Source organism: Nansenia antarctica, assembly GCF_963989245.1.
Source record: "Nansenia antarctica genome assembly, chromosome: 11".
Classification (NCBI taxonomy): Eukaryota; Metazoa; Chordata; class Actinopteri; order Argentiniformes; family Microstomatidae; genus Nansenia; species Nansenia antarctica.
This window is the reverse complement of record NC_137681.1, coordinates 5,793,890-5,806,988: the sequence shown is the minus strand read 5'-3', so window position 1 is coordinate 5,806,988 and position 13,099 is coordinate 5,793,890. Positions and strand designations below refer to the sequence as shown.

General features: G+C 44.8%; 1 protein-coding gene across 1 annotated transcript in view; it reads right to left on the bottom strand.

Moving 5' to 3' along the window:
• The window catches only part of LOC308167500 (integrin beta-3-like), a gene marked incomplete at both ends in the record, with an annotated part of 20,827 nt that extends 14,869 nt beyond the window's left edge, over positions 1 to 5,958 (bottom strand). The window contains 5 exon segments of the mRNA XM_080541917.1: positions 162 to 324; positions 2,264 to 2,516; positions 2,978 to 3,182; positions 4,820 to 4,905; positions 5,955 to 5,958. Of these exon segments, the coding sequence (XP_080398043.1) occupies positions 162 to 324; positions 2,264 to 2,516; positions 2,978 to 3,182; positions 4,820 to 4,905; positions 5,955 to 5,958 (711 nt within the window).
• Between the last annotated feature and the right edge of the window lie 7,141 nt (positions 5,959 to 13,099).

Below are 13,099 nucleotides of genomic sequence, written 5' to 3'. Positions count from 1 at the left end.
AAAAGTTTGCACCCCTGAATACATACAACTTTGAACTGGTGTACGCATTCGTAACATGAGTGTGTATATGTGTGATCTATGCTAGCCCTGAGTGTGTGATCTAAGCTAGCCTAAGCTAAGCTAGCCCAGAGTGTGGGTACGGTCCTGGGTGCGTTCCCTACATTGCAGACGGCAGCCTGGATGATGGCGTCGAAGCCGCCCTCCGGGGCGTCTCTGTTCCTGGACACAATCTGCTTCTTCACCTCCTCAGTGAAGCGGCCCACCTCGTCCGTCAGGGACAGCACGTGCTTGTAGCCGAACTGGGGCAGGCAGGTGTTGTTGATCCTGACCAGCAATCAATCAATCAATCAATCAATCAATCAATCAATCAATTAATCAATCAATCAATGAGTCAATATCTTGTCTACAATTCCCAAATCTTGCCCAAATTAACTACTTTTTTTTTGGGGGGGGGGGGGTGCAGTCCCACTCATATTTTTCATTGTATTGGACAGATACAGTGAAGACAGCCAGGAAAGTAAGGAGAAGAAGGGAGAGAGGGCATGTCAGCAGGGCATGGGTCAGATTCACTGGCGGACTCAGGGGGGGGGCAGGGGGGGCGACCGCCCCTCCTGGTGCCCCCACGGTTGTAAAACATCTGTCTTAAGTGCCCTTTTGAGTGTCAAAATGCCCTTTTGAGTGGCGAAAATTAGAGGACGTGCCCTATTGGTGCCCCTCCAATGGTCTAAATTTGACCATGTGCCCCCACAGTTGAAAAACTTTGCACTAAAGTGCCATTTTGAGTGGCAAAATTAGAGGATGTGCCCTATTGGCTGCCCTTCCAATGCTCTAAACTTGACCATTTGCACTGATGGGGTCCCATGTTGTGCAGTAGGTGCCCTTTTTTTCTTTTCGCCCCTGCCCTTCAAACAGCCTGAGTCCGCCACTGGTCAGATTCACGCTTAATACATGCAGACACACACACACACACACACACACACACACACACACACACACATTCTGCACTGAAGACCACGGTGCTAGACCACTGGACCACCCCAGGCCACCAAATGACCTACTCTAATATTACTGGTCATCTTATTGAGGCAGAATGTGTGTGTGTGTGTGTGTGTGTGTGTGTGTCTACATCATGCACCCGTGTATTAAGCGTGTGTTCCCCATCCCTATGCGTGTGTAAAGACTGGTGGATAGACGATTCACTTAGTCAAATGTATTTGTTGTAAGTCGCTTTGGAATAAGTCTGCTAAATGCCAAAAATGTAAATGTAAATGTAATGTGTGTGCGTGCATGAAAGAGAGAAAATGACCGACCGCAAAAAACACTGCAAAACAAACTCAACAGTGCCTAAGTCAGCAACGAGCCACTCCTTAAACCCCTGCTGGGAACTAAAGACTACCTGTGTCTGACTGCTAGTTCCTGAATAAGCACTGGGCACGCTCCCCTGAGCCCTTAACAAGCACGGTGACTCAACAACGGCTTTCCTTTACACAACACGGGGTTCAAAGGTCAACTCAGCAACATGACATCACCGTGACACGATAACATGCGACGTTCTGATTACAGACATCCGCAATAACAACAACAAAATCGTCACTGACTCTTCTCCACGTCGGTGTGACTCAAGCCATGAGCAGAAATCGGGAAATGCCAATCATAACCATTCTGTTATCGTTGATCGTTTGCAAGCAGGAAGTCGCTCCACTCTGAAGGATGAGTTGGCAGTTTAATCTGGATCAATACAAGCGCACTATTGAGTTCCTTATCTGTCCATTCATCCTTATTCACCAGGTAAGCCGACGGACAATTGTAAGGGAAGAAAAGCGGAGGAACCGTAGGCGTACAAGAGTTGCAGGTGAAGGAAAGTGGATAATGAACAAGGGAATAAGCAGCACTAGAGTTGAAATAAAAACGCTCAAAATAAAAAAATATCCCCCCTTTCCATCCCTTATGTCATCTTATCAATGAACGTGGTATTACTGCTATTTCAACATCTAGTTTTGCGCATATTGAGTAAAATACTGTGGGCGAGGGGGGGCCATGCATACATGCAATGACATTACCAAGTCACTGACACTGAAGTCACTGACACTGTGGGGATGCTAAAAATGTCCCCATATGATAAAATCCACCACCCCCCCTGATTTTCTTTAACAACTTGAGTACTGGTAATAAGGGACATAGAGTTTTGAGTGTCGACAGCAGTCCCAAGTCCCAAGAACCTGGGTTTTGCGCCTCAGTACGAACACTACCCGCCCTCACTCACCCGTAGCAGGGGTTCGCCAGGGCCTCCTGGGGCGAGATGTACATGTAGGGCGAAAGGGGCTTGTCGACGAAGGCCCCGAAGCCCATGCGCAGGTTGCTGGTGGTGCGGCCCATGGCCTCGGCCAGGCCCTTGCCCAGGGTGCGCAGGCGGAACAGGTCGTCGTTCATGGAGAAGCTGAGGTCCATCAGGTAGTACAGGTCCACGGGGTAGTCCTCCACCTGGCGCACCTTCACCGTGAAACGCTTGGCGTCGTCTGGGAGAGGAGGGGACAAGGGGGATAGGGGGGGAGAGGGGGGGACACGGGGGTTATTGGGGGGGCACGGAGAGGACAAGGGGGATAGGGGGGGACACGGGAGGACAAGGGTGTCAGGGTGCTTCATTGGTCAGTGGGGAGGAGGCTATAGCCTACATTTTGAGCGGGGTGAAAAGAGGACACAGGATTTTCTCCCCTAAATGAAGTGTAGTAGTCTCACCTGGTCTGTGTAATAATCTTAATAATTTTACTTTACCTTTACCAAACATTGTGCAGTGTTAATTGCCTCACCTCAATAATCTTAGTGTAATAATCTCAGTGTGATAATCCCACCTGGTCTGAGGGTGATAATCTGAGGGTGATAATCTCAGTGTTATAATCCCACCTGGTCTGAGGGTGATAATCTCAGTGTGATAATCCCACCTGGTCTGAGGGTGATAATCTCAGTGTTATAATCCCACCTGGTCTGAGGGTGATGTGGAGTTTCTGAGGCTGGATCTGCGTGGCGTCGGCCGTGTCGCCGGCCGCCTTGTCGCTGAGCGGACGGTCCTCCTTCACCTGCAGCCGGCTGACGGGGAACTCCAGGGCGGCGGGGGCGCAGCCCGCAGACACCAGGTTACGCTTCAGGTCGCAGCGGGACGTCCCAGCCAACCCCTGACCAAAGTCCTGAGGGGTACAACCCAGGATAATTAACACTACAACAGCCGTGCCTTTTTTACCTACTAAAAGAGCCCTAACCCTCTTTACGATGCTCATGCTGCTATTTACACACAACGACCACTAGTTGGCCGCTTGTAAATTAGCCTGCTTCCTACACACAGAAAAAACTGCTAAATAGCTTTATACTAGCTTATCATTATGTGATTTTGAAAATGTAAGGATACTGGGTGGTGGAACGCACATATCTAGGAAAAGTCATGATAGGAGGGCCCTGAAATGTTATCGAGTGCAAAGATATAACATTTTTCTTTACTCACAGGGGTCAAATGACCCCTCATGGCTTACATACGGTATTCAAGTTCTGATGGCAGACAGCCAGGTCACACTGTGTGGGTTCACCTATCGTACCGTTTACTGCAGTGCAAACACTTCCCCTCTACTCCTCCATAACCTCAACTTCAGTTAGAAAAGTGAACACTTTCAGGTAACGAAATAAACACTCCCTAACCTACCTCACCACCACTCTCTGGAACATTGCTCTTGGAAGTATGGGGGAGTATGAGGGAGGCTATCTTGATTGAATCCAGGAGCCACAATGAGGTGGGGGGTGAGAGAGAGTCATGAAAACAACTCAAACATGTTCTGAGAGAGGTGAGGGGAGTGGTACTATAAATACCAGGCAGTTGCCAATGTTGAATCCACACCTATCACCATCAATTACAAAACACATGTGTGTACTTATGTACTGAGCAAATTGTGCCATACATACCTAACCCTAACCCTGGATGATTGCATATATCTTGTGAATTGCCTCATACTCAAACATTGTTCTAACTTGGCCAAATTGCCAATCATTTCCTGTGGTACATTGGCAGGTCATCAACAACCTGCACAGTGCGGTAGTTTACAGTACTGCATGGCCAGCTCCTTGCTCTACTGTGCTAACCCCTTTTCTCTTAAGTTTCATGGGTGTTTAATATCTCCTATACAACAGTTTATACTGATAGGACAGGAACTTGGGCTTTCAGGAAAAAGTTCACACATTTACTACACAGTTTAGGGCTGAGGAAAGAACATAATGTAATACACAGTTCGGGAGAGGGTACACAAAGTGGACTAACTACGCAAAGACTTTAGGAAAGATTTTAGGAAAGACCTATAGGAAAGACCTTTAAGAAAGAACTTTAAGAAAGACTTTAGGAAAGATTTTAGGAAAGACTTTAGGAAAGACTTAAGGAAAGATTTTAGGAAAGAACTTTAGGAAAGACCTTTAAGAAAGAACTTTAGGAAAGACCTTAAGGAAAGACTTTAGGAAAGACTTTAGGAAAGACCTTTAGGAAAGACTTTAGGAAAGAACTTTAGGAAAGACCTTTAGGAAAGACCTTTAGGAAAGAACTTTAGGAAAGACCTTTAGGAAAGACCTTTAGGAAAGACCTTTAGGAAAGACTTTCGGAAAGACCTTTAGGAAATACCTTTAGGAAAGACTTAAGCAAAGAACTTTAGGAAAGACTTAAGGAAACACCTTTAAGAAAGACCTTTAGGAAAGACTTTAGGAAATAACTTTAGGAAAGACCTTTAGGAAAGGGAAAGACCAGACAATGAGAATTCCATGTGTAAATGAGAGGTTAAAGACAGAGGCATACCTCCTGGAAGCACCAAGCACAGCTGGGATGCAGTGCCAGACACTGCTTACACGTGCTGGCCCCTCTGGACGTGCAGATGTTAGAACCTGGAGCCACATGGGAGTCATTCTCAGCACAGTCTCACTCCCAACCTCCAACAGAAGATTGGAGCCTCACTCACCATTTCCTCACAAAAGAGGTGATCGTCTCTTGACAAATTGACAATTAGTTGTGTGTACATAGTTGCTACCGCAAACGCCCCATTCATAAATACTGGCCGTTCCTGGCACACAGCCATCATATTAACCTCTGGTCTGCACAGATTGAGATTGTTATTGAAAGTACATTTGGTGACACGCAGAGAGAGAGAGAGAGAGAGAGAGAGAGAGAGAGAGAGAGACAGAGAGAAAGACAGAGACAGAGACAGAGACAGAGACAGATGGACTTTTCGCTGCTTGTATCTACTGAGATGATCAATATATATATATATATATATATATCAATATAATTCAGTTGAATGGGGAAGTGTGTCCAAACTTTGTACTGTATGTATATACTGTATATACACCTTCACATTGAGAATGAATGAGAAGCTGTGTCCAAACTTTTGACCGGTACTGCATATATTATATAGTCCATTACAGGCGTAGCATGTAATTCCCCAGATGTATCAGGTGGTCAGGAGTCATAAGGGGAAACAGGGAGACAGGCTGGTCTCGGGAGGGCAGAAGTGGTTCAGGACAAGAGCCTTTGAAAATGTTTGTAGTGAGACACTTGTTCAGGGAGTTCAAGGTTATATAATAGTCTCTCTTGCCAGTCTCAACCATCTGTGGGTGGATCATCATTTCCATAACACATAATAAAATATATAAATATAAAATAAATTGTGTCTCAAAAATTGGCTACTTCTTGTTGCCAGTATACATGTAACTAAATCCCTTTTTATGCACAGTACTGATCAGTTACCAGTCAGTTAAAAGTCTCCTCACGCATTTAAGTCCGTTGCGCACAACTGATGATTGACGCGCCATCAACATCCGTACCATCACCGCAAAAAATACCCCAAAAACAACAGACTTACCCCAGACGCCGGTTACTCCAATTAAAAATAAATAAAATATCCAAAGTGTAATCCTTTGAGTTATGAGAGTAGTACCCATCTTGGCGCGGGTAACAAACTGTTTGTGATAGAACTTCAAACGCACCCCTCCCTTCTGCGCTCTCCCTCTGCGCGTCGGCGCTCCGGTACAACTCCAAATACAGTCAACTCTCAAACCGTTTTTTTTCCCCTGTCCGGAAAGTCATTACTATACTCTTAGAAGTAGGGCGTTAACCCAGCCAAAGGAAACTGTATATATGCACGAAGGAGCAACATCCCACCTTAACGGACCCTTGTTGAATGAACAAGTTCCAACTATCATCCAAAAATAATTTATTATCATAAATTCATTCAATACTTTATGTTTTCTTTTTAAATACATTTTACAATGTATGTTTTCATGTGGACCCTTGGTAGTTGAATGAATATATATAAGTTCCAACTGTCATCCAAAAAATAATTTATTATCAGAAATTCATGATCAACACGTTATGTTTTCTTTTTTAAATACATTTTATAATTTATGTTTTCATGCGGCATATATTGTTGCGACCAAAGTCATCCATCATAATGCAAAAGACTACATTTCATACATATTTATTGAAATTATATGTAATTACTGCAACAGCGGGATTCTAATGACTGTCCAGGCCATTGGAGGCAGGCTGTGGATCACCATGGTTGCCAAGCCCCGACTATCACCCCTCAGTAGCACCAAAGAACATCTCTTGTGTGGTTGATACCTCATGTATGCATAATACACGCACACACTTACATACATACATCCACACACATACACCACATCTGCATTTACACCACATAATCACACATTCACATTTTCTTTTTTTACTTTGGTATTGCTGTTTGATTCATATTTTGGACATTATTATTATTACTAGTTTGCCATTATGTTATTTTTGTGTTCTTTATAACACTCTTGGCGATTATTAGGTGGAGGTGCCACATAAGCCTTCTGGGTTTTCTTGCCTCCTCCTGCACTGTTTATTTATTGTGTTCTCTGTCAACTGTGTACCTTCTAAATGTGTGTGAAATAAAATAAACAAACACATACCAGGGAGCCTGTGTGGGTGAAGGAGTACTAGCCAGGAACACAGCAGGCATGCCTGTCCAACCAGAGGTCAACCCTGGCTCTGCCTCAGGGTACCAAGGGAAACTGGCAAAGAAGGGTGTCCGGTTCAACACGGACCTCCAGCCCATAATTTATCCTGAGAGTGAGACACCCAGTGAAATGGATGAGTGGGTCATATTCCTCTTAGAAGTTTGAAATTGTTAGAGAAGAATCTAAATAACAAGCTGAAGACATCTGGCCTGGAAGAGAGTCTGATGAGAAGGACACAGTGGATGCCCAGGCTGTGGAGGAGAAGAAAAGAAAGGAGCAGCTAAAAGAGAAGATCAGGAACCAGTACTTGATTTGTTGATTTTAATTGTTTTTATTGTTTTAGGTTTCCAAGTGCCAACTGAACATCTGGCCAGGGACTACAGACTTAAACTAGCCTTATTGGCTAACTCCGGCATATTGCATTTGTGTCTCATGTGTATTTTAATATGCACTGTCCCTGTGAAATAAACAATAAACTAAACTAAACTACCTGGAAGAGCCACGTTTATGGGAGATACAGAGAGACACAGAGGAGAAGAAGGAGGGGAGGAGGATGGGGGAGAGGAAGAACAGAGGGACAGTGTGGATGACAAGTCGTAGCCAGGACAACCACAGGATTCTGGGACCAAGAGAAGGAAGTGAACAAGACTCTGACCAGGGTAGAAGAGGATGAAAGAAGGATGGAGAGGAGGAGGAGGAGGAGGAGGAGGAGGAGGAGGTCAAACCAAGAGGAGGTTTCCAGCTGGCAGGCTGTGCTGTTAGCCTGTTAACTCCAACCTGCTGCTGTGTGAGTGTTTTACAACAGGCGCTTTGCCTCCCCGCCCGTCTAGACACACACAGCCAGATCTGGGCCCAGGTGAGGAGCAGCAGCAGCTCCAGGCAGAGGTTCTGTAACGCCACCGAGCCCTGGCCCCAGCGGGACCGACCCGGATGGTAAGTGGTAAATGGACTGCACTTATACTGTATAGCGCCTTTACCCAAAGCGTTTTTACAACAGCCTCTCATTCACACATTCACATTCACACACCAATGGCGGCAAGCTACCATGCAAGGCGCCGGCGCCGCTCACTGGGAGCAATTTGGGGTTCAGTGTCTTGCCCAAGGACATGTGGCCAGCCGGGGCTCGAACCTGCCGATATGCCAACCTTGCGATCGTTAGACGGCAGCTCTACCTCCTGAGACACAGCCGGCCCGGATGACTGGACCAAACCAGCCGTGTGAAGCCCCAAGAGGTTTACGTGTCACCCCTCCTGATCCAACTGGAACATTTAGCTTCTTCCCTTACCCAACTCGTCTTCCCTCACCACCCACCCCCCAAAAAAAAAGGAAAAAAAAGAAACTTCCTTCTTCTAGCATGATGACTGCAGACTGCCAATGGCCCCTGGCCTGAGCATAGATTTATTTTTCCTTCTATAACTGGTGGATAGATGATTCACTTACTTAGTCAAATGTGTTTGTTGTAAGTCGCTTTGGAATAAGTCATCTGCTAAATGCCCAAAATGTAAAATGTAAAACTCTTGTATAGGCCTTTATCCTAAGTGATATAAGCCTCAAGATCTGTGTGCAACCATGCCTCTAACACCCCTTACACCCCTTCCCATTTTATCTCTCTTAACTCTTAACACTTAAATACAAGAATATTTAATTGAAAAACGAATGTAAATAAATGTAGAGAGAGAAAGAGAGGTGGGGTAGAGAGAGAGAGGGAGAGAGAGAGAGAGAGGGGGTAGAGAGAGAGAGAGAGAGAGGGGGGTAGAGAGAGAAAGGGAGAGAGAGGGCGGTAGAGAGAGAGAGAGAGAGGGGGGGATAGAATGAGAGAGAGAGAGAGAGAGAGAGAGAGAGAGAGAGAGAGAGAGAGAGAGAGAGAGAAAGAGAGAGAAAGAGAGACATCCGTAAACTTGAGTGGGCTTCGTAAATACTGGGGTAAACCAGACAGTAAGGAAGTAGGAAAGTATTGTAACATGAGCTTTGCAGTGATCACTCATGTTATGGGTGTGCAAATGAGACATATGAAATGTTTTAAGAAGGAAGTTGAGGCATTCTAGAAAGACGCAGTTGAGAGTTTTGTTGTGTACGCTGAGAATGTGGACTGCCTGTTCATTTAGTGGGCATACAGGTTCATTTACAGTACACACTTTAAGCAACAAGCGGATGGATACAGTATATCCCATACATCTAACCACTAAAACATTTTAATTAATCAGAAGAAATGTAATCTAATCCACAATTAGGATTAGCTAAATGATTCTATAGTTATGATTGTGGCCCATCTGAAATGACGCATAAACAAGAAAGAGTCACCATGTTTGATGTTCCATATGAGTAAAATGTACTGCTCCAGTACTGTCCTCTGGTGGACTTTGCAGTTGATGTGTTTTTGTTTCCATTTAAACCCATAACCACATTTGTGGTGTGTACTACTTTGACAATTATTCAGACTTGGAAAGTCTGTAATTACCATTTTCAGACTAGAACACAGAGATTTGTAGCATGATGTGCAGATGACAAGGTCACACGCAAAGTATTACCTAACTTTTTACATTAACTACGTCGGCAATCGGGGTGCTTGGTGACGTAACACACTAAGCGCCGACCATGTAACTGCAGGGGTTCCGGTGTCCTGCATGTCATCCCTTCTCCCTCTCTCTCTCTCACCCATCCTTCCTGTCAAATCTCTACTGTCTCTATCCCAATAAAATGAACAAATATGAGTGGGACTGCCCCACTCAGAAAAAAAACAAAAAAAAACTACATTGGCAATCAAGGATAATGTCAGGTTGGAAACAGTTTTACATTTAATGAAATGAAATCCTTACTTCGGAATTCAATGTTTTGACGAATGGGAGCGATGAAAGACTCTGACTACCCAGAGTGACTTGATAATAACACACACAGACTAGCCTTGTCTCCAGGCTATTGCGCACACCACATATAAATATGTTATTTATTTTTTTGAGGCTGTTGTGGGGCAGTCCCACTCATATTTCATATCTCATACAGACAGATACAGTGAAGACAGACAGGAAAGTAAGGAGAAGAAGGGAGAGGAGAGGGCATGTCAGCAGGGCATGGGCCGGATTCAAACGCATGCCGACATGGGTATATGTGTGCACTGTAGACCGCGGTGCTAGACCACTGGACCACCCCAGGCCACTATAAATATGTTTTTTAGGGGATTTCTGCTTTATTGGGACATAGAGACATTAGAGACTGACAGGAAGGAGAGAGAGGAGGGATGACATGCAGGATAGGTCGATGGCCGGAGTTGATCCAGGGACCCTAACGATTACATGGCATGCGACTTGATCAACCATGACTCAGACCTGGGTACCTGGGTGTCCAGTTCAACACGGACCTCCAGCCCATAATTTATCCTGAGAGTGAGACAGCCAGTGAAATGGATGAGTGGGACATATTCCTGTTAGAAGTTGGATATAGTTAGAGAATAATCTAAATAACAAGCTGAAGACAACTGGCCTGGAAGAGAGTCTGATGAGTAGGACTGTGACACAGATGATGCCCAGGCTTTAGAGGAGAAGAAAACAAAGGAGCATCTAAAAGCGAAGATCAGGAACTACCTGGAAGAGCCACGTTGATGGGAGATACAGAGAGATACAGAGGAGAAGAAGGAGAGGAGGATGGGGGAGAGGAAGAAGAACAGAGGGGAGATGGACAGTGAGGTTTATGTGTCATCTCACCAACAACCACGCCTCAGACCTGGACTTGGCGGGCAGGAATCGACTGAGTAAAGGATTTGTCATTATTTGATGAATTTAAACCCATAACCACATTTGTGGTGTGTACTTTGACAATTATTCAGACAAAGAAAGTCTGAAATTAAAATGTTCAGGCTAGAACACAGAGATTTGTAGCATGATGTGCAGAAGACAAGGTCACACGCAAAGTATTACCTAACGGTGGGATAGGGGAAATTGACTGAGTAAAGGATTTGTCATTATTTGATTTCAAGGAGTGCTGAGAGAGATGATTGACACAAGGCAAGTAAGCCAAGTCTACGCATCTGGCGTTTTTTCCTGATCTTTGTATTAGGGAAACGAAAGGCAGGTTTGATGCATTGAACACCAAACCTTCTAAGAAATATTGGGCAGAAAGAACTTTCTTGGGCAGAACGAGATTAGTCAAAGACAGACAACAGCCAGTGTAGACATGACAGACATCATAAAAATGCATTATGTTGTGCCTGTTGTCGTTGTTATTGAATCATGGGCCTTTCTGCTGCTCTTTCATTTTCTCTCAGCCTGCGTTGTTGCTAAGTTACAACCACACTGAGGTTACTGAAATGCAATGCTGATGAGGGTGCTGGGAAAAGAGACAGTTCTACTGTATGTCCCCCTCTCTGACTAAACGAGTTCCTAATCCTAGTTCCCTTTCTATCTCAAGGAAGACCTTGACCTAAGAAGAGTGACATACGCCTACAGAATGATAAACAGATACAGTGTTGTTATACAGTATCCCAATGCCCTACTACCTCACCACACAATGTGTTCTCTGTACTGCTCACGCAAAATAACCTTGTGAGAAATGGCATATGTGTGTGTGTGTGTGTGTGTGTGTGTGTGTGTGTGTGTGTGTGTGTGTGTGTAAGTGCGTGTGTGTGTGTGTGTGTGTGTGTTTGGTTTAAATTAGGCCTCACCGCAGGATGTGAAGGTGGATCATTTGTCTGACAAATGTGTTCAAGAGTATGTGTGTGTGTGTGTGTGTGTGAGTGTGTGTGTGTGTGTGTGTGTGTGTGTGTGTGTGTGTGATCCCCTTGCCCTCCCCCTCAGTTCTAGTTAGTGTCCAGCTGATGTCACACCCTCCTACCCTCCTACCTCACCACAGGATGTGACTCTCTGTTCTGTTGCTCACGCAAAAGAACTTCGTGAGAAATGGCGTATGAGTGTGTGTGTGTGTGTGTGTGTGTGTGTGTGTGTGTGTATGGGTGTGTGTCTGTGTGTGTGTGTGTCTGTGTGTGTGCGTGTGTGTGAGTGTGTCCGTGTGTGTGTGTGTGTGTCTGTGTGTATGGGTGTGTGTCTGTGGGTGTGTGTGTGTGGGTGTGTGCGTTTGTGTGTGTGCGCGTGTGTCTGTGTGTGTGTGTGTGTGTGTGTGTGTGTGTGTGCGTGCACGCGCGCTTGTCACTCAATGAACTATGAATGTCATGAACAGGAAGTAAACCAACTAACCTCCTGTTTGACCTTTGACCTGCTCCATACCATCCTCTGTGACTGCTGGTTCTGTTAAGGGAGCGAGTACAAAAAAGACACAAAACGCAAACCTTTCCTCAATACAATGCTTATTTAAGGAGGATGACATGACATCATGTAGCATTGACACACATAAATACACCAAACAACTCAACTATGTCAGTGTACAATCAACTGTAGTAGCCCCATTCAGTCCATACTAAGGTAAAGAAAACACAGAATCATTTGAAAGAGCCTACACCAAGTATGACAAGACAAGTAGCTGAAAAGAAATTACTGAATGGGAACGAACAGTTTTACAAACGTGTATAATAACACGTTGTTATTTTGAAACATGAAGACATGCTGTGATATTTGTTGTGCAATAATGGAAAGCTAAAGAGCAACTGGTCACTAACTCAGTAACTTCAGTATTTACCGTAGCCTACGTGGTAAGTGATTTTGAATGAGCTGATCACTCAAAATGATCCTGCCGTCAGATGCTGCATTTCATTCGTCTAACCAGCAGGGGGCAGTAGCATACATTGTATTCTATAAATCCACCGTCAGTGAAGGGGCCAGGGAAGGCAATCACGCTCATATTTGAGATATTTATCCTAATCTCTCTCATCGCTCATTCAAAATACTTTCACTAAGTTTTTTTTCCTCACTATTATTTCCTATATATCTTTATTTCCTTCCCCCCTCAATCCCTCCTCTTCCTCTCCGTAAACAACACAATGTTTACGTCTTACAACAACCCCTCCTCATCTCCCCAGTAAACAAAGAGTCCAAAAAGGAAGCCGGAAAGTGGGTTCAGATGACGTCTTTCTAGGACGTCCAGATGACGTCTTTAGGATGGCTTTTGGACTCCTTGTTTACTGGGTCCCCCCCCACCT